Genomic DNA, 21,448 nt, shown 5'->3' on the forward strand with positions numbered 1-21,448 from the left:
GATGATTTAAAATATCTAATGCGTGTATTCAATCTGTTATATACCTTCTAGCTAATTCTCTAGTTACCTAGGCGAGCTATGAGTGATAATTATTATTCTTACACCGCTTTGGCCTAGGGCGTGTCAGTCCTTTACTGCTATTTATCTTTAAGTAGAGGGCTAACCGTATGTAGTAAGACATTGTCTGGCGGACTTTACAAAACTCGGCACCTAGGCCTCGGGAATGGAGCCGACGAGTCTTGCAGACCCCTACTGATTAGGGACCGGGGATGTGGACCGGCGTGCTATCATGGGCATGATCGTACTGCTCCTTACTGGACACGGCGCATGTGGGTCGGCGGCCATTGGGTCTGAAGGACGGACTCTTCATGGGAGCACCATATCACCAACTGCATTTCATATACTGCCCACTACCAACATCCACCACCAACCACCAACGTATGCCACCAACCACCAACACACACCATATATCGCCAACAAATACAACCAACTACCAGCACTCTCTTACACACACACCCATGGCGTAGCACTACAAGCTGTCTGCGTGAATGGGCCATGGGAATTACGACAGATACTTAATTAAGCAACTCAGCGCATCCACGCTCCCAAAATCAGCCATCTGATTTGAGTCGGGCTTGGGTTGGAAAAGGGGCCGGGTATAGTGGTATCGTAGTCGATTATCCTCGCGGGGCACGTTATCATTCAGGCAAAGCTGAGAGTTGCAAGTAAAAAAAGAGAGGACAGGTTCCGCCAGCAACCTCCGTTACGGCCTTTCGAGGCATGGAGCAGTAGCGATTCAAACCAGAACAGGCAAGTTGAGTATTACATATGATTGTCCGAGCAAGTGATGAGCACCCTGACGAACCTCTGCCCTATCCATAGCTCCGCCATGTGCTACCCTAGCAACTCCCGTGTGGGAATCCCCTAGCCGTGTCAGTCAGGTCGTTGTCTCCTGCCGCGGGAGCAACCGCACCCAGAACTGCGGCTTGCTCCACATGCCGTACATGCGGAACGCGTCCTCGAACACGACGGGCTGCTGGCCGGGCAGGGGCTCGACGTCAAACGACCAGAGCACCTTGGCGACAAACAGCCGCGTCTCGCGCCACGCGAGGCCCATGCCGGGGCAGGCGCGGGGGCCTTGGCTGAAGGGGAAGAACTGGTCCGTGGCGTCGTCCGCGAACGCCGGGTCCCACGCCGGGTGGTCGGCGGGGAGCCAGCGCTGGGGGCGGAAGCAGCGCGGCTCGCGGAAGTAGCGCGGGCTGCGCGTGAAGGCCCAGTGCGCGTACTGCACACCCACACCGCGCGGGATGTGGTGTCCGTCGACGGTAGCGCCGGGGCTTACACGCGGCAGTCCGCCGCCGCCAATCACGGTCAGGCGCAGCGTCTCGAGCAGCGCCGCGTGGAGCAGCGGCAGCGCCGCCAGTGCGTCGGGCGTGATGTCGTCGTACCGCGCGAACGCGCCGCGGATCTCGTCCACCAGCCGCCGGTGCAGCGCGGGCTCCTGGAGCGAGAACATGATCGTGCAGAGGAACTGGCTCGAGATGGGTTCGTATCCGGCGACGAGCAGCTGCCCGGCCACGACCCCGAGGTGCGTTTTCTGCTTGGCCGTGGGCGCCGGCGCCGACGCTCCAAGCAGCTGGTCGAAGTGGTCCGCGTGCTTGGTCTCGCCGCGCCGGGCGATGCGCCGCTCAAACTCCGCACGGTTGAGGCGCCGGACGCGGAGCTCGCTCATGGCGGTCCCCGGCGGGAGGAAGGCGTACTGTAGCGGCGACAGGAGGGGGAATTTGTGCGAGGTCTGGTGGATGGCGATGAAGAAGTTGGCGCTCCACAGGGCGTCGAGGAAGGGCGCACTCTTTGCTGCGTAGTGGTAGGGTGAGGCGGTTAGGTGTCTTAGTCATGAGTAGTAGTAGACGAAGAGACTCGGAAAGTAAAACGGCAAGCGGTTCCGCTTACTTACCTTGCTCCACCTGTTGCATCTCGCGCCCATAGGCCAGCTCTGCCGAGATATCCAAGGCAACCCAGTCTGTCCACTGACGAATCATCAATAAAATCAGTATGTGAGCGCCAGACAGAGTGAGCTGTGTGTGGTTTTGATCCCGTGTCACAACGTACCATCCTGAGTTCTATCCCGCCTTCTCGGCTTCCTACCTCGCTCATTTTCCGGACAAACAGGTCAACATACTTGTGCATCATCGGCTCCTTGGACTTGATGGCCTTGACGCTGAACGCTGGCGCAATCATCTTGGCAATGGCGCGGTGCTTGGCCGGATCTGTCTCCCAAGTGAGGCCTTTGTCTCCTCCGCCGAGATCTATAAAGTTGGCCTTAGGGAAGTGCTCAATATGTTTTGTGTGTGAGGCGTATATGTCTGGTCTTTCGCGTTAGCTGTATGCTCTTGTCCTAGGTGTTGCTGTTTTGCGCACCTGACGCAGCCTTGGGGGTGATGAAGGCGAGCTCGTTTGGGCCTATACGGACAACATCGCCTAGTCCGGGGGCACATAATCCGTGTTGGCAAGCATTTGTCTAATAACTCCTGAGAGCATCGTCTGGTGCTCACCGTATTTCTCCAGAGCCTTAGCAATCGCCATGGGGTATTTTCCCGTGACCCTGGGCTTGTCAGTACAGGTAGACGGAATCTTGGGAGAGCACAGGAAGCACTACTAACCAATGATACGCGTACCATATGTTGGAGATGGCCGCAAGCTTTGGGCCGGGGAACCTGGAGGCGGGATGCAGATACAGGTGGTAGAAACAGCGGGCGGACGCGTATAATGAGACCTAATAGAGTTTGGTTTCAGTTCGGTGTCCGACTGCCAGATAATCAAGGAATATCTGGTGGGTCTGGTTGCCTACAGCGCCCAGGGCGAGGGTCGCCCATTGAACGGTGGTGACGTGAGCCGCAAATTCAAGAGGCGCCTGCAGAACGGACGCCATGGCTGCGCGGTAGAGGGTGCGAGGGAGTGTGTGATCACCAACGGACAAACGTCATGGGAAACTGCGCGAGTGTTTGGAGACCGACCGTGACGTTGACATATAGAGCGGTTGAAGGAGACCGAAAAGGAGACCAAAAAGCAGAGCATGAAAGGGGCGGTATCGCCTGCTTTTCAATGCATGTGTCATGCATGTTGGGCCTAACTCGCCAGTCACCCCATACAGTGCTCTGAGTCTCTTGACAAAACCGTCTTCATGTTGTGCCGCTGCGCAGCACCCACTGCGCCAACACCAACACGTCCCGTCACCAGGGGTGTAAGTAGCATATATATGGTCAAGGGCGCCCGTGTCAATTCACCTTCCTATAGGAGAAGAGTTGGTCATGGTCTCTAAATACCAAGTCACAAAGAGGGGTGGGACAACTGCTGCTGCCCTGCTACTGCCCTGCCAGTTAACCAAGACGAATCTTGGCCCCAATTCCTTTGCCTCATAGGGTAATTAACACGGCGGACATTCTGGGCGATCGCCGCATTCGTAGACGACTCACCAGACTAGCCAAAGGATTCGTCATCGGCGTTGCCATCTTTATCGGGACTGCCATCCTCAAGAGTATGGCCATGATTGTCGTATCCAGGGTAGTATTCCAGTAGGAGAGGTGTCTTTCCCTTCTCGCCCGAATATATGAAAGGTAAGTTGATTAGCCGTCAGGTTACGGGGGTAGGCTGGAAATAATTAAACTTACTGTTTCTTTCTTGCACATCGAATCGTTTTACTTCATCATTTTCGTCGCCCGAGTCTGATGTCCCTAGGTAGTCCTCCACAGTCGTTCTACGTTGTGGGACTCTGGACGGTGGGTCATCTGTACCTCCATTTCTAAGCCAGCCCAAAATATCTCGCTTGCTCTGTTCTCCAGGTCCCATCTCCTTTCTGCTCTCTACCACCAACCGATAACGTTCGACTCCCAGTTCTTCCATTCTATTTTGCAAGGCGTGCATCTCGCGTCTATCCCGAGTCGACCGCAATTTTAGCTCAATGTCATTGATTTCGGCTGTATTCCTAGCTAGCTTCTCGCGGGTCCGCATTTCAATGCTTGGCGGTCCCGGCAGGATTGGCAAAGTTTTCATGGCCCTATTCCTACTGGAAATGTCCCGGGCGTCCAGGTGGGTGGGTGTGGGCGGTTCGGTCGGTGGGGGCGGTGGGTATGGTCCCTCGTGCAGAGGAGAGGCTCCATGAAAGACTCCGCGGCGATAAATGTCTCGGGCGTCCAGGTGGGTGGGTGTGGGCGGTTCGGTCGGTGGGGGCGGTGGGTATGGTCCCTCATGTAGAGGAGGGGCTCCATCAAAGACTCCGGGACGATCATTGCGATCTTGCGAACCCCATATCTTCCAATGGCTGTCATGGTTTGGATAGGCGCCTGTATAACCATTGTTGTTTCTCGCCATTGCTTGATAGGCGTTTTGTTGTGCCGGATCGGGGGTCAGTCCTGCCAAAAGGTGTAGTCGGTCGGCGATCTCGTCTTTGTCCCCTGCCTCAATTTCGAGGAGAAGGTCGCGTCGTAACTCTTCACGCTCCGATGATGCATGAGCCAGCAGACCGCGGAAGAGGTTCAACGAACGCAACATCTTCTTATTCCCGGCTGACGACCAGATACCGTGGAGCTTGGGGAGGACCCTCTCGACAGGTTGTACCCCTCGGTACATCATTTCCGAGAGACAACCTGTCTGAAGATCCAGGTCTCCCAACTCCTCAGCTGCTCGTAAAACCATCTGAGCTGTGGGGGCGAAGTCATGCCCGGGCGCAGCCGGCCTCGGTTTCCATCGCGGTATTGCACCATGTGAGGGATTGTATCTAGGGAAAATTCCCGATGGGAACACGCTCCAGTGGAATTTGAAGCCGCCGGGTTCCGAATACAAGTCGCGCCTATCATAGGTTGCTTGACGGATGAAAAGAAGCTCGTTGTTGTCTTTAATCATTCGTTTAGCCATGATCCATCGAAGACACGGTCGAGTCATCAGGTTTGCATCGTCGAGGGCAAGAAGCGCAGAGCCACATTCATTAGCGGCTTCCATGTATTCCTTCATCCTGTCCTCGCAATAGGAGTCCAGTGAAGGCACATCTCTCCTAGAATGCAGAGCGTACATGGTAAAGGTATCCAGCAGGGCAAACAATGTTGGCTCATCTTCAGCGCTCTCACTCCATCGCTCGCGCAACTCTTCCGGGGAGAGTAGTGCTAGGAGCTGATGTCCTGATAAACCCGGGGGTAGCGGCGGCATGCTCATTAACTGGGCAACTTGAGTTAACGTATTTTGAGCGAGGTGGCTCTGAACCAAGTCCCTGAACTCCCACACCATCCCTCGATCTCTCAGATGTCGGTATAAAGCGTCTATGTGATATAACGGGGCTACTTCATACAAATTGTAACCGATATGAGGGAGAAGGGAGAACACTTGGCACTGTGCAGCATGAGGTTATTGATTCACAATGGCTCTCTAGCACGGCGATGATGGTGATGGGAACGTACCTCGGTGGAGTCGAGCCTCGGCCAAGAGCGTTTAACTACTGCCCTGACTGCCAGGAGTATGTGCCTGAATTGTTTACCAGGGGTATTCTTCCCAGAGCCTTTCTTCGCTGCCAATAACAGCATGTCCCAGTTCAGTTGCAAGGCATCAGGGTCTTCCATGGGAGGTGGGGCTTTCTCTTCTGCCAGTTTTTCAAGCTGGGCATACTGGCCAGTCTCGTAGAGACACTGCGCGTACTGGACGAGGACGTATCTGTTGTCGAGAAAGTGGCTAAGACGGTTCCGGTATAGCGCGATGGCCTCTGTGAAATGACCAAGTCTGCGCAATCTCGAACACTCCTCAAGCACATCCTCGGGATCGTCTCGCACGGCCAGAGACATGTGAACTGTGACATCCTGCGGGCAGAGTGGGTCAACGCGAAGCATGGGTTACCGCTCAGGTCCACGGTCGTCTTCGTCGCTGGTTTCACCTTGATCGCCGCGGCCGTCTATGATGACCGTCCGGTGATCGGTGGCGCGAGTTCTCACTCTCGATCTTGACCGTCGAGCCTTGCCGCCTTGATCGGCACCAGGTGAAATGCGAGGGTTGGTACCGCAGTCGGCCCGGTAATTGCGATGGTGTGGGCTGATGTGGCCGCTTGCAGGGCGCGGTGCAATATCTCTAACGAAGGTCTCGATATATGGAAGGAAAGACGGCGTATTTAAGCCGTCGTCCTTCCTGGTCTCGGTTTTGTTGGGTCGAGACTTGGATTCTCGACGAGACGATGAGCTTGAATGTTCCGACATGGCCGAGCGGGCGAGCGATGGTGTTTGTGATGGGATAATTACCGGGTAAGGTAAGGTAGTTTGTTGGATGGACGGTGTCAGGCGGAGTCAGGACTCGGGAGCCTTGTTCAAAAATTGAATTTTATATCATGACTAATTTCAAGGTGCGGCTGAACAGCGGTCCCTGTGATGAAACTCCAAGTGCATTCGGCCGCTGCGGCGCAGCACATGATATACTTGCCTGATTGGCGAGAAGAGGCCGAGTGAGCGCTTTTCTGGCGATGCCCTGCTGCCTCAGCAATCAGCTCTGCGGCGTGGCAGGCTCAAATAGCGCCAACCACCCCTCACCGATGCGAAGGCTCCGGCAGTGGAAATTTCGCCTTTTTATTTGTTCAGGAGAAAGGAAAGAAAAAAGGAAAAAAAAGGAAGAAAACAAGTTTCAATGAACGTGACAACGGTCACTGCAGCACCAGCAACATCGCAATCCTGGCCACAACGACGGGGCCCCGCTATCAAAGTTAGACGATATGGACGCAGCGACTTCGAGAGATTTGACGAGGAGACCGCGCGGGGCTCTCACCTCTGCGTCGGATCGGCCGCCATCGGAAAAGTAGACACCGATTGCAAATACCACTGGAAAATGGCCCAATGGGGCACCCTAGGCAACGAAAAGACGCCAGCGGGCATCGTCTACATGGACATCACCTTCAAGCAGCCCCACGGCTACTGGCTCGAGCGAGCCAGTGTCTTTGTTACCCTGAGCGAAGATATGTCCTCTTATGCCCTCTATGCTCCCCGCCGCGAGACCTTCAAACCAAGACGGCCCCTCAACTCCGAGTATGCCGTGCAAATTACCGAGCACTACGGGCCCCGCTTCCTCACTGGCACAAAGACGGTTCTCACAAAGACCAAACCTGACACGTTCGTCCCAACCCTCGGCGCCATGGGCTTCGAGTTCGGCGGTATCGGTCGCGAGTCCAGCACCTCCAAAGACCGTGTCGGTCGATGGGTCTTCAAGGGCATTGTACGCAAGCCAAAGGGCCGTGACGGCCTACGAACCCTAGAATGGGAGTTCACCGGGAACGACCTCGACCCCGGTCAAGCGCACAAGCAGGAGTACCGGGCCGCGTTCGCCTTCGAGCACAGCAAACGTCCCGTCTTCATGCGCGTCGAGGTCGAGGGTAAGCTACGTGGTAGGAGCCGCCAAATAAAACACGACCTGCTCAAATTCTCGTCAACTTTCGGCAAAAAGGACAACTCCACCTTGACTGAGCTAGGCTTGGACAGCCATGTCGAGTTCAAGCGGTCCTTGGATGAGGTCGCACGGAGTCTTAACGTAGCCATGCAGATGGGGAACTGCGAGGAAGTACTTCTCGAGGTGCCGGATCCAGCCCCCGCGCGGTTCATGCACGAAGCCAGCACAGAGAGCCTTCCTGGTCAGACACAGCGACTACCGCTTCAACAGCGCCCAGCGTCTGAGCAGTGTGGAGGAGGCGATATCCAGGAGTTGGAGGAAGGTCTGAACTCCAAGGGCATGAATGCAGATATGTCCAAGACTGTGCTCTAGACCCCATTCTGGAGTCTCTCCGACAGTAACTACGAGATCGAGTTGGCAGTCACATGGCTGTCGGTACCCATATGGAAGAGACGAGAAGGGACTCCGAAATAACAAGCGATGGGGACACCATGACCACCACCGCTGTGAGCAGCGAATCAGTTTCAATCGAACCCACCCCACCCCTTAAAGCTGTCGACCAGACAGTGTCGGAGATTGCGAAGATCCTAGCTCTTCTCGTGCTCTTGAAGTTCATAACAACCATATTGCAATGGTTCTCAAGGGCGCAACAGTTCATACAAGATCCGACCCAGAGAGTTGCGTCGGGGCGGCACAATCATGGGCTAATCGACGGCGCCGGGCTATTAAAGGGAGAAATACCTAGGCGAACGGACCGGCCCTGGGAAAGACAACAGGATAAGGCGGCTGAAGCATTCGCCTCTCTCCAGAATGTCGCGATGAAATGAACTCCAATTCACTGAAAAAATCCTTGCACAAAGTCTGAAGAGCGCTAGTGCAGACAGGGTTTGCTTTATTGATAGGCTAAAAGAGTTCATTTCATTGAAATTTTCATTATTATTCTTACACCGCCTTATCCTAAGGGTATTCCGGTCCCTCTACTGCTATGTGCATAAAAACCGTACTGTTAGAATGGTGCAGAAACACACATCTACACCCACATACCCATGAAGACGAGGTAGAGAGCAACGACAGTGGAACCAGCAGGTAGACATGGCTAAGTAGACAACCTCATCAGTAGATACCTGCAGCCCAAACACGCCAAAAAACAACATGTGCAAATGGAGCTCCCTCTGATCAGAAGGAGACTACCAAGTAATTCCGGAGAGCGTAGTCTAACTAGGTAGCCGTCTGCATCGGAATAATTGTAAGAAATACCATGCCGGACCCTTAACTTAAATGTGACACGTGTGTAACCTCACAATTTCCCAAGCGCACCCTCGAAGTCCGAGTGTGAACTCCACGGGGCGTCATGCGTCAGGCCCGGTCGCGATTCTGCGACTGGTCTCGCTTTTGGCAAAGCTAGGGCGTGTGATTCACTACAAATCGCAATAGCATTAATTACCGATAGTGACTAAGCCAAGTATACGGCCGCTAGATGGCCGCTATACAGCCCCGTCGGCCCGCAGAACTCTGGCCGAACGTTGTCGCCGGGTGATCGATAGCTATACGTCATCACATGCCGCGGGAACTTCTGTTTAAATTCACCAAGACCGTTGTGATGAGATACAAAGTTTGAAACCTATTAGTCTCCTCTGAAACTCAAGAGACTCAGTTACCAGGCATGGATTGACCCAAACACCCCAACCCGATCACGATGGTAACAGATACGAAGACCCATGGCAACCCAACATATGCCAGCCCAGAGAAGCCGGTTTTAGAACTTTGGATGCTAACCCTAAAAGGAGAGGTTTTGGCAAGAATCCTGCCCCAGCCTACTATTAACCCTCCCATAGTTATGGAAGTACTAGTACGTTCGGCAACCTTGCCAATTCTCACTCTCCTCTGGGCCTCCCAAATCAGCGCAAGGGCGCACAAGACAGCTTCAAACAACCCCGCGGCTACACCTGACGTTTCGCGGCATCCGGCATTCTGCTTTGCAATCCAATAGGTGGCTACCTGCATATGAGCGACCGTTGATTAATCAGCACCCACCCCCTTTTGAACCACGAGTTCCCCCGGCCAATCCGCGCCGCTGATCAAGGAGCTTCGAAAGCGAAATGGAATCAAGGTTTCCTATGCTAGATATCCACTAGTATCGTCTAATTGATATTGGAGCGCATAAACCCATGGCTATAAGTATCTCTAGTTCAGCCCAGCCAAGGCTCCGGGGGCTGCTCTCATTGCCATCCACACCCTGTCTCTAGCGGCGAAAACGAATTGACTATCTCCAAGGCCTCGTATCCAAACCGACGAGACTCACAAGATGTCTTCCCACTCTACCCCCACAATGAAAGCCATCATCATCTCAGCCTTCGGGCCCGTTGAGAACCTAGTGATCCGCGACGTCGCCGTGCCCATCCCGACCCCAGGGACGGCGCGCATCAAGATCCGCGCCTTCGGCATCAACCACGCCGAGATGCACATGCGGCGCGGCGAGTGGGCCGAGTCCGTCCCCATCAGCGGCATCGAGTGCGTCGGGACCATCGACTCGTGCCCCGGCGGCGAGCTCCGCCCTGGCACCGCCGTGGCGTCCGTCATGGGCGGGCTGGGCCGCACCGTCCCCGGCAGCTACGCGGAGTACACGGTCGCGCGGGTCGAGAACATCGTCCCGCTCGCCGACCCCGGCGAGCAGCCCCGCCTGCCGTGGGACCGGCTTGCCGCCCTGCCCGAGTCGTACTGCACGGCGTGGACGTGCCTGTTCCGGAACCTGGGCCTCGAAAGCGGCCACACCCTTCTGATCCGCGGAGCGACCTCGGCTTTTGGGCGGGCTGCGCTCAACCTCGCCGTCGACGCAGGCGCGGTCGTGACGGCGACGTCGAGGAGCGAGGCCAAGTTTGCCGAACTGAGGGCGCTGGGGGCGGCAGATGCGATGCTCGAGGGCCCCGGTCTGCCGGATCGGCTGAGGGGGGTCGGGAAGCCGGAGAAGTTTGATAGGATCCTAGAGCTTGTTGGGAATAGCACGGTTGTGGAGTCCCTTACGCTGGTGAAAAGGCATGGCCGATTGTGTCTTGCGGGGTGGCTCGGCGGCCTTGATCCTCTCAAGGACTTCAACCCGCTCTTGCAGATGGCAAGCGGTGTTCATTTCAGCTTTTTCGGCAGTTTTGTCTTCGGCACTCCCGAGTTTCCTCTCTCGGATGTTCCCTTGAAAACCATTGTCCAGGCTGTTGCGGATGGGAAGTTTGATGCTAAGCCGTTCAAGGTGTTTAAGTTCGAAGATATCCAGGAGGCCCACCGGTATATGGAGAAGGGCTTGGCGAGTGGGAAGATGGTCGTGGTTGTGGACTCGACGTGATGGCAATCTAAGCCAACAATGCGGTCGGTATTAAGGGCTCAAGTGAGAACTTTAGCACCCTTGATGGATGGTTAGTATGTTGTGGTGGGCAGCTCTTTTTAGCAATGTCGTGCTTCTCAAGATCTACCGTAACGATGTGATAAGCCTTTCAACTCTAAAGCACAAAATCACCGTTTGCCACCAGTTCCTCATGCATGTAGTTCCCGACAGCGTAAGACCTAGTACAGGATAAAACTACACAATAAGAGAGCCTTGTACAATAGTAGTGCAACCGGTTTAACTAACCAGCTATAAAAAGAAGAAAAATAATACAGTCCTAGTATTTCTTTCGTAAAAGAAATAAGAAGGAAGAAAAAAAAGAAACAGAAAGGTATTTAGCTTAGTAGAAGCTAGACTTCTGAAGATTACTCAGCCTAACCACGCAAATTAGAGAACATTTTATAACTAGCCGAGGATTTGCAAGTCCCAGGCTGAAAAGAGAGTGTCTAGAAGTACCGCACGGTATATAGATATATATGAATGTAGGGTACTACGTTGTAAAGAACCTTCGCTCAGTAAACATATTTACTATACAAAGCTACTATATATATAAGGTCATAGAAAGGCCTGGATCCTATCCATTTCAATGTTCGGATCGTAGGCAAATTCTCGGGAACAGAATAATGGCATTTAACAAAAACTCCATTCCCACCTTTATATCGGCTCACTCTGATAACAAATTTTAAAGGAACGAAGACAACTGATCTCCCGTATACTATCTTGCTATGTTGAGCTACTTAGCTCCATTGGAATATCTTAACACCGTAGCTTTGAGCCCCAAGCAAAAAATATCCCTACTACCTAGCCTTAGTAGCTCGCTTTGAACCATTCAGCAATTACCTGCCTGTGAAGTAGGAGAATGTGGAAGAAGACATCGAGGAGTAGGATTTACGTTAGCTGGATGGATGTTGAGTCCAAGAGGATAGGCTAGCCACTATCCTGATTAAACTTATACAAGTCTAACATTGGCTGGATCATGAGCGAGTTACTGCCAACAATGGGCTTGATGAGAGGTTACGAGGCCTGAGGAGATTCATACTAGCGATGGTGAGTATAAGGTAACGTACCTTAGATAGTGAGAGTAAGGATGATACTTCTTTAAAGAATGCAGTAATATATGTATTTCTGTCAGATCGAAAATTGGGATTGCTGTGAGAAAAGGAGAGTGAAAGGATGATTCGCATTGAAGGAGCGGCGTCTGCGCAGCTATCGCTTCTAAGGAGGTGGTAGGTGACAGTGTTGAACACTGAACGTTCCAAAACTTCCGGCGAAGCCAGTAATTTATAGGCCCCTGACCCTAGCAGTGCCCCGCCTACACCTGACACCCTCCTACACCTGACAATTTCGCTCAACCTCCGTCAAAATCTCATGACAATTTGATAAGCAATAGAAGACAGCCATTATATTCTCACAACCATAAGTCAAAAATAAATAGTACATATATACTATTTTACCTAGTTGAATATAATTAGAGCATTAGCTAAGTTAAAGTCCTCAGCAGTTTCAATATAAAAGCTAAAAACACTGGCTATATTTCATATTTATAAGAGAAAGAAGGTAATTTGAAATTGTGCTGTCAACGTATAAACCTCTCAGCTTAATACTTAGCTACATTCTTATTTCCTAAGCTAGCTATTTGTTTGTTATACCGACGCCTGTATCTACAACAAGCTGTCTTTATCATTATATACCTAACTGCAGCTATTTTTATTAGCACGGCCATTGCCAGCTTGATTACCGATCTTGCAGCTTGTATACTCTTCAGCGCACACTAGGCTCCTCTAGATGTGCAGAAAGCTCACTGGATTGACAAGGAGATGCTATTTCTCTAGGTTAACTTCTCTATTATCCTGACTAACGTAGTTATACTGATGTTGCTGCTTCCTATCGTGTGGAAACCGCAAATATCCTTCCAGCTGAAAGTGGCCCTGACAGTCACGTTCTTGGGTGGCAGTATGTTCGTCTTTGCCCATCCTCTTGAGCGAAGTCGTTGCTGGCCGTAAAACAAGGACCTCGCTACGTCTATACTGCGTTTTCGATCCTTTGCCGACAGCAACTCGCTTATCGACGTCACTTATACTGCAGTCAAGCTTCTCATCTGGACCCTAGTAGAGCCCGGCATCTACTTCATTTTAGCTTGTCTGCTGATAAGTCACTTGCTACTCAACAAAGTTCAGCCAGAGGTTTGGCTCGGGTAGTTACCGTCAGGCAGGGGCATACGCATTGTCGAACTTGTACAAGCTAGACTGCTCGGTAGAAGACAGCGACGTTCACGGCAGTACCAATGCCCTAGGAAGCAAGGTTACTACCGAGGGCGGGCTTAGGTAGCTCTCTAGCGACGGTTATGTAAAGGGGTTGTTCTGGGAACACGTTGAGGGAGATGGACCACGATGTCTTGATACCGAAAAGACCTGGACCAGCGGGCGATATCTTGGTGAACAGCCTCCTATCAATTATACAGAGACTGATCCTTGCGGATCAGAAGTGCCCTGCGTGAGAGAGTTCCCTCACGGGGTTCTTATCTATCCTATATCGTGACATCATCCAGCATCATTCGGCGGGTCCTCCTGACCTTCGTCTGGAGACTCTCGTTACAGGTTATAACTCTGCTTTCCCATTAAACAACATTGTCATTACTACACACATCAACTAGTTGTAGGATAGGCTGTCGGTACCAATGTCTAACCTAGCGAGGTAGACAGGTAAATGTAAAGCTGATGGGTGGGATTGTGGGTTGCGTTTTTATGACTATGTAAATTACTTTTAGGCAGAGTATCAAGTACATTAAATGATAGTAGATAACTCTCTATAATGCTTCAGTTGCCTTAGGTAGCTTTGTGTAATAATACGGAGTGTGACAACGGTTGGATTACCTAGGGCTTGGAACACTACGATCCCTAGAGCTCAGGAGGGAAGTTGGGGTTATGATGGTTCAATGCAACCAATAATCTTCGATAACCTTGAGGATTCTTGTTTCCATGGAGGGTTCTATCCTAATCCTTCTTATCCTCGGCTAGGATCCTATAGTGTTGATGATAGTAGATAGGTTGGCCTAGCAAACTATATAAATAGGTCATTATATCTACTAGAATCCTACTAGTCTAGTAGTCTAGATATAAAACAAAAGCATAACTTATATCTTACTTGACCTGCTGGCCCCTCTGAAGGATATCCAGTTGTTAAAGTGAGGCTTGCTAGCAGGGCGGTTAGTACGCTAGGAAAGGGCTTCTACGATGCGTCCGTGTGACACGGAGGTTGAATTAGCTACTACCTTAACCACAGCAACGCTCGTGCAAGTCTAGATTCGAAGATTAACGTTATCATTCTACTATTATTGACGCGCCTACTATGCATACTGTGTCATTTTGGAGGGAACATTTTTGAGAGGGGAGGGTGGGGGGGGTGGGGGGGGGGGGGGGGGGGGCACAGCAGCAAAACCTGCCGATATAACCGGAGGTGAACCTGTTGGGTGTACATCTGGGAGCACTTTGCATGAAACTGTTGGCAGTTGCTTCCGCTCCTATTAGTTTACACGCGAAGCAAGAAACTTAATGACAAACAACCAACCGACCAACCTCAGTTCCGCCATTAGCGATGATTGCTCATCACGGTCGCACAAGGATGCGGCTCGGTGAGGTGCGATGCGGATAACAGAACCTTTCCATTCTCCTTGGGATTTAATCAAGAGTGCAACTCCGAATGAAGCCACTCTCTGTAATCATCGTCCCGCCTGAACACCACCTTCCGGGTCTGGGCAGACGACGCTATATAACCCGTGTTGTCGTTAGTGCTGTGCCTTGTGCAACCATTCGGCTCCCTTGCAGAAATGGTTTTTCTGTTTCGCCGTTAAACGCAAAGACGGCATGTATGAAACCGATGTCGTTGCTGGGCGCTGTGTTGGTGACACGCTGAAAAGCTGCATACCGAGGTACTAGTAATGATTGACCCCGGAGCCGTACCTAGCAAAAGTCTGACGCGGATCGTCGCCGGCTAACCGGACTTTTCGCGACTGCTGAAGCCAGGGTAAGAATCACAAGTCAGGAGAACAGATGCACATGAGGTCTGGTGTAGAGTAATTAGAGTATACATATCTCGGGTTACGGGCAGGTTCCCAGTTATTACTACCAGTAGCTGTGGCAAGAGGTTCAACCATTGAATCACCATCATATTTGGTTTCAGCAACAACCATGGGGTTCCTGTCGACCAACAGCAGCGTGCCCAGAAGTGGCAGAAAAATTACCGTTTGCGGCATCGGCGTACGGCTACCCCGCAGCATACGCAGCACCGACGCGCTCTGGAACTTTCCCGCCAACAGCAAAGATGCCCGTAGTCCCGTCCCCACTAGCCGGTACAATTCTGTCGGGTTCGATGATTATCCTTGGCAATAAGAGTGCCATCACGGCCAGGCTGAGGTACTTTCTTGACGAGGACCTCTCAAGCCTCGACGGATCCTTCTTCTCATCGAGCAAGGACGAGCTTGGAAAGTGCGATCCCCAGCAGAGACAGCTCCTTGAGTGACCAAAGAGTGCCTTGGAAGATGCCGGCGAGGTTAGCTACCGAGGGCGCAAGGTGGGCTGCTACGTGGGCCACTTCGAGAACTAAGGCTACTGGAATCGGAGTGCATCACCCCTGACGGCGCTTGCGGACGAGGCAGTCGTGAAAGTTGTTCACGTAGTTGCACTCTTGACAATCAGCACATTATCCCACTATTCATGAGATTCCCGGTGGTGAGGTTCAGATAGCAATTTCCAGCACAGAGCACAGCGGCTGGATTGGCCGTCTAACATTGCTGGACGTTAAAATAAGGACGGAAATGGAACCCAAGCTCTTCCCGGGGAGCGATCTCTGCAATGTACCGTGGGGATCAACGCCCAGCCAATCGATTCAAGCCGCTAAGCACAGACCAATGTTGGTCCTACAAGGCTCCGGGTTGAAAGGTTAGTGTGGTACAACCAAGCTGCCAAAGGTAGGGAGATTGACCACAATATTCAGGGCTCGTTTGGCTGCAAATATTACGAATTTATTGTCTGGAATGGCTTGCCAGCTTTAAATGCGCTAGTTGGGACCCTAGCAACTACCCTGGTAATTTACTCGCACTAACCTTTCAAACCCTGGAACCTTGTACTACAATAGGGCCCTAAACTCAACCCTTATTTGTTACCCTCCCGGCACTACCTCGGTTTTAAATGAGCCTCATGCTGCTGCGCAGAGCGAAGTGATTCGGGGTCTCGCTTGAGAACTAGAACTTGATTCGCATGTCTGTCAACGAGTCAACGGGAAGCTACATTAGGGCAGGAGCTGGCTCTCTCTGCTCTGTCCTGGAACTTCCCGCGGTATGCTCGGCTTGGCTGATGCTTTTTCTTGATTGGCCTCTTGCCTCTCTCTTCTACCCTTGACTGCTTTGAAGCGGGTGGCCCATGCATGGCCCGGTCAAACATTCAGAGCCACAGAAATTACATTCAGTCACCTCTGCCGATCCCCTGCCCGATCTCATCAAGCCCCACTTCGGGGTATTGGGTGGGGTGAACCCTACAGGCGTGCTTGGTTGAATAGCACGGAACGCACAGAGGTAAAATGCCTTTACAAGCTGTCATGAATACCGACAGCCGTCTGGATTGGTCTCCCAACACAGATAGGGACAACTAACAAAAGACGGGCAAAAATTCAAATTGGAAACCAAGCATGAAAATCCATACACAATCTTGACCAAGGTCGTGAGATCTCCGAAAGAGCGTAACCGCAACATCTCATCCGGTGAACAAGTCATCATTCGGCCCGGGGGAAGACCCCAGCCCTTCCTCTCATCCACCCGATCTTCCTATCGCTTCAACCCCTGCCAGCGCGCCCCGCTTAATGCAGCAACCCCACCAGTCACAGAAGCATGCCCTGCGCCGCCACCACCATACCGACAAAGGAGACGAGCAAAGCCTGCCAGGGCAGCGGCTTGGCTGAGCCCGAGCCAGCGCCCGTGGCCGTGCCTGAGCCCGTACCCGAGTCCGAGTCCGAGTCCGAGCCCGAGTTTGCGGAGGCGGTCATAAGCTGTGAACCCCAAGACTTGTCAGTCTACTGCCGGCCATTTGGAGCCAGGGTCAAAAAGCATAGAGCAGCTCACCTTGTCGACCGTATGCACGACGCCGTTAATGATGATGGCATCGCCCTTGACGATCTTTGCACCGCCAATGGTGACCTCGTCGCCCTGCACCGAGATTGTCACGTTGGTCTGCCCCAGAGTGCGGTAGGTGCCACCGTTCTTGAGCAGGGGCGTGTAGCCCGGGAAGTCGACTATAACGTGTTCCTTGCAGAGCTGGGCAACCTCGTCGTCGGGCAGGTCGCCCGCGGCCTCCCAGGCGGCATCATTGGGGGCCAAAACGGTGATGCTGGGCCTGTTATCGAGCTCCATGGTGAGGCCGGCCTTCTGCAGCGCGGCGGCGAAAGCGTTGGCATCTATAAGTGGGAGCGTGGCGGACAGGGTGGAGGGTAGTGTCAGGACCCTGGTTATGTTAGATTACGTTAGCATACTGTTCGGCTGACGGTGATTCGGGGAACTGGGCTGTGGGCCTAGTCGGGGAAGAGATACAGACCCGTCAATGGGGCGGACGACGCCGCTGTCAAAGGGTATGTCATCTCCCGCCACCCCGACGGTCGTCCCGAGGCCGCCGTGCACGGTAGGCCGCGCTGCCGAGGGCACGTTCTTCTCGACAAGGGACTGGTTGTGCCCGGACCCGAGGTTCACGAACGCGGGGTCGTTAAGCAGCGTCTCACGGACAGCGCCCGGTGGGGCGTCGGCAGACCCGGCGTCCCCGTTGTCGGGGTACACTGCGGGGTCCACAAACGTGGGTGCGGTATTTCGCACGGCGCCGAATGAGTTGCTAGCGTCGTTCTTCAGGATGGCGCGGACACCGTCAGACAGCGAGTTCCCAGCCGCGGTGAGGGCGGCATTGGTCGGGGCATAGATGATCAGCCCAGGGCCGGCGCTGAGGATCGGATCTCCCTCGAGCAGTTCGGCGTACCCGGAGAAGCCGTTGTCCTGGAGAACCGTCAGCAGCGACTGCGCTAAAGCCTGCGCAACGCCGAGGGCGAACAAGCCGACGAAGTTATTAGGACGCATCCTCGCCAAAGGCTCGAAGGCTGCTGTCAGAACTGCCGGGGTCGTACCGGGGTTTGAGGGCTATGTGAATAAGATGTGAGCTGCGCGCCTTGCTAAGTCTGAAATTTGTGGTGCCCCGATCGAGATGAGTGCATCAGATTGCCTTGATGGCTCCTATCTTGCGCGTGCTCGCAGCATCCTCGGATGGTGTTAAGTACTGTAAGCGGCAGCGTCACCTCCTTAGCTGCTCAGCACCCTCCTACTTCCATGGCCAGCCTCATCGGGCATTTCACCATATCGCCGCTATCTCTGCCAGTCGTCAAGGGGGAAAATATGCCCGGGTTCCAATCTCCTGCGCCAATAATATCGAATGGAACTGGTTCTCAGCACCTTTCGGCCCGAGAGCCAAAACACACCAGCCATTGCCTAGCAGCCTCATTTCCCGTTACGTATATGAAATAAAAGATACAACTGCGTGCGTCGGGCTACGTTACCGATAGAAACTTGTCGCGACGATATTGGATGACACAAAATTCAGAAGCCATCAGGCCTCCTCAGATGTTGACGAATATCTAATAGCGGCCAGACTCGGTCGACGACTTCCCGGAAAACCGGCATCAGAGGGTAGCCTCCCAGTCGAATCATTACGGAGATGCTATTTCACCTCATGCCGCTCCAACCGCGCCTCCGATACTATTCGCCTATATCGGGGATTGACGTGGTATCCGGCCCGGAACTTGGGGTATGTGGCTGGCTAGCATGTCGATCCTATCCTGACCAACTGCATATGCAGGGTCTAGCGCACAGCTCTGCAGCGGCTGGGAGGGGTTGCGGAGGTGCAGCCTTGTGCAACCGTGCAGAGATCGCAAGGTATGAATTACACAGTCTTCCTCAGTATGCTAGCCACGGGGCATGTCCTGTCAAACCTTGATGCAGCATAACGACGCTCTGCTTCAGAGCCGGGGCTCCAAGACGGTCAGGAGACGAGACGAGACTACGAACAGTTCACAGAAAGACGCAACCAAAAAGAAACCACACTGACAGTCTGGTACGGTGTAATTAGGCCGACGAGGCTGCCCACACTGCAAGACGCATCAGCTAACTACACTCCCGCCCTAGCAGAGCTAAGATCAAGTTAAGATGGCCGACATTTACACCCCGCCACCAGACTCGGCCTACCTTCTCCTGACACCCTTCGATATGCCGACCGAGAGCGGCTCGGTCCGGGCCGTGGCCTTCTCCGGCAACAGCGGGACCCTCCTCACGGCCGCCCTCTCGGTCGCCTTCACCGTTATCTTCATCTGCCTCTGGAACTTCATCTGCTTCCTGTTCATAATGTCGTCTAGTGAACCGTCGCGGCGCCGTTATGTAGCGCTGGTAACACTATGGAACTCCAACGACGCGTGGTTCGCTTTTAAGGAGCTGGCCAGCTACACTTACCACTTCAGTCCCACCTACACCGGCGACAAGTCATCCAAGTCATCCACTCCCTCCCCCAACACCCCTACCCACTCCGGCGACAAGTCATCCAAATCATCCACTCCCTCCCCCAATACCACTACCCACTCCGGCGACAAGTCATCTAAGTCATCCACTCCCGAGTCGGATACTGACCCCTTCTGGTATGGCCTCACGCTCACCGTCCTCGCCTTTTGCGTCTATGGCGGGAGCTTGGTGCTGGGTATCGTGGGGCCTTCGCTGGTGCAGATCGGCAGCGTTGCGCCGGTGCGGCCGAGCTCCGTATACTATCCCGTTACACCGCAGCCGACAGTGTATGTCGATATCCTCAAGGAGTTTGGCATGCGTGCGCCTGGTGTCCTGCGCGCGCTCGGCAGTGTCGAGGCTGCTAAGGTGACGATGCGGTCGCGAGTGAGCGTTGACTACGACCGCGGTGCTGGTGTATGGGAGAACGGCGAGCCAATCCACCGGCTAGCATACGACTACCGCGTCAGTGGGATCGAACTCGGCCTTCAGCATGGCGCTGGCCTTGAGCTGGCTGTCCGGGGCGCCTGCGTTACTGAGTACAGCTGGTACGCCGACAACCAGAGGGAGAGCACCGACCTCTACCAGCTGTGGGGCCGCAATGATGCCAGCTTCCCGGTTCCTATCGACCCATACAACATCCAGCATGCCCCTAAGGCAACCTTCTGGCCCCACCCGGAGGCCCCCGCCCAGTACGCCAAAGACGGCAATATATCGTTTGCCGTCATCGTCTGGTCCGCTCACCGTACTAGTATTACCGAGGGTGCCGACCCGTGGTATACGACCGAGCCGCGGAACTCCAGCGTAGACGCGCCATATAACGCCCAGTTCTGGATGAAGCGTGCACGACCGGTCCTATCCTGCTGGGAGCAGAATACGTGGAGCTGGGCGGGCCAGACTGTCCGTAATGTGGCCGAGCTCAAGAACGTTACTGGCATCAAGGTACCCCAGAGCCTGCTCGCTGTACTCGAGGCTGCCTTCACCACGCCCGTCCTCGTACGGCTCGGCAACGCGAGCGGCGACTCGGCGTTACGATCCCGGACCACAAGCCCCAACGGTGTCATCGACGCAGGCGCATCGAGCATCCACGACGACATGGAGCGTCTACTCGTAGCTAGCTTTGTCGCGTCGCGCAACGTCTTTGTAGACGCCATCATGTTCGAGCAGGACGGCACCTACCCGAACCTCGTCCAAGACTCGACGGGGCAGCCGGCGGCGGGCGCAGGCGACTTTGTTGTCTCAAGCCCAGATATCCAGACATTCTCCCTAGGCGGCATCGTCGCTATCGTGGTTATCCTCATCGTGCTGCTGCTCATTGAGTCCGTCATTTCCTGCATCATCAGGCTCCACCCCCACCCGCAGAAGCCCGGGAAAGGCCAGGAGACAGCAAGCTCAAACACAGCAAGCACAAACGGAGCAACATATGACAGGCTGATTCGATTCAGGGTGCTGTCGGCGTTGCAGCTGTTCCGTCGCATCTATGAACTGAAGCTGGGTCGAGCAGATCTTAATAACTGGCCGTGTAATGAACACTTTCCGACAAAAGCCGATCGTCACGAATATAAGCTGGACTGGTGCCATATATCGAACAATTCTCGATGCAATGGCCACATTGAGCCTATCCCATCCACAGGTACAAACTAACTTCCTTGCCCTGGCTTCTTCGCTGTCACCCATAGCACTAACCAAAGATACAGACCCTCAGAACAACTCCAACGATCAACAAGCTAGCAAGTAGTCCACCACTGCTTGACGAATGGCTTGCTCTCGGTTTGTTTTTGATGCGATCGGGATTACGCGTGTTGTCTGCCAGGACTGCCACCTTGATGAAGATGCAGCGCAGGGGAAGAAAAACAAGACGCCTGGGCTTGGTGTGACAGATTTTCTCTTGGTTCTCATGCAACGCTGAAATGTTGGCGTTTCGGATGCGAATTGAGAACCGGTTCATTTGCGATGTTTGTGATGTTTCGCCCTTCTAGTCCCCTACAACTACCAGAAGCGCTAAGCCGCATCGAGCCGGGTTGGCTCCAAGAGCCTTCTTGGCCGAGTCGTGGCTATGAGCTACTGTACCACGCCCCACCTATTTCGTTCGGTCCTTT

At 53.6% G+C, this 21,448-nt stretch overlaps 5 protein-coding genes across 5 annotated transcripts; 3 read left to right on the forward strand and 2 right to left on the reverse strand.

Annotated features, from left to right (window-relative positions):
* Positions 1-937: 937 nt before the first annotated feature.
* Positions 938-2,932, reverse strand: MFIFM68171_02877 (Benzoate 4-monooxygenase cytochrome P450; the record flags this gene model as incomplete). The annotated part of the gene is made up of 7 exons (XM_071058299.1): positions 938-1,857; positions 1,958-2,030; positions 2,113-2,366; positions 2,422-2,481; positions 2,556-2,605; positions 2,664-2,776; positions 2,852-2,932. The coding sequence occupies 7 exons, from the start codon at positions 2,930-2,932 to the stop codon at positions 938-940; spliced, it is 1,551 nt and encodes a 516-aa protein (XP_070914400.1).
* A 3,722-nt stretch (positions 2,933-6,654) lies between these two features.
* Positions 6,655-7,779, forward strand: MFIFM68171_02878 (C2 NT-type domain-containing protein; the record flags this gene model as incomplete). Its single annotated transcript, XM_071058300.1, has 1 exon — positions 6,655-7,779. The coding sequence occupies one exon, from the start codon at positions 6,655-6,657 to the stop codon at positions 7,777-7,779; it is 1,125 nt and encodes a 374-aa protein (XP_070914401.1).
* A 1,933-nt stretch (positions 7,780-9,712) lies between these two features.
* MFIFM68171_02879 (Enoyl reductase (ER) domain-containing protein) lies at positions 9,713-10,741 on the forward strand (the record flags this gene model as incomplete). Its single annotated transcript, XM_071058301.1, has 1 exon — positions 9,713-10,741. One exon carries the CDS (start codon positions 9,713-9,715, stop codon positions 10,739-10,741), a length of 1,029 nt encoding a protein of 342 aa, XP_070914402.1.
* Positions 10,742-16,651: 5,910 nt separating this feature from the next.
* On the reverse strand, positions 16,652-17,888 carry MFIFM68171_02880 (Periostin; the record flags this gene model as incomplete). The annotated part of the gene is made up of 3 exons (XM_071058302.1): positions 16,652-16,819; positions 16,893-17,271; positions 17,362-17,888. The coding sequence occupies 3 exons, from the start codon at positions 17,886-17,888 to the stop codon at positions 16,652-16,654; spliced, it is 1,074 nt and encodes a 357-aa protein (XP_070914403.1).
* A 1,119-nt stretch (positions 17,889-19,007) lies between these two features.
* MFIFM68171_02881 (uncharacterized protein) lies at positions 19,008-20,993 on the forward strand (the record flags this gene model as incomplete). Its single annotated transcript, XM_071058303.1, has 1 exon — positions 19,008-20,993. One exon carries the CDS (start codon positions 19,008-19,010, stop codon positions 20,991-20,993), a length of 1,986 nt encoding a protein of 661 aa, XP_070914404.1.
* Positions 20,994-21,448: the final 455 nt, after the last annotated feature.

Source organism: Madurella fahalii, assembly GCF_045866475.1.
Source record: "Madurella fahalii IFM 68171 DNA, scaffold_2, whole genome shotgun sequence".
NCBI classification, from domain to species: domain Eukaryota; kingdom Fungi; phylum Ascomycota; class Sordariomycetes; order Sordariales; genus Madurella; species Madurella fahalii.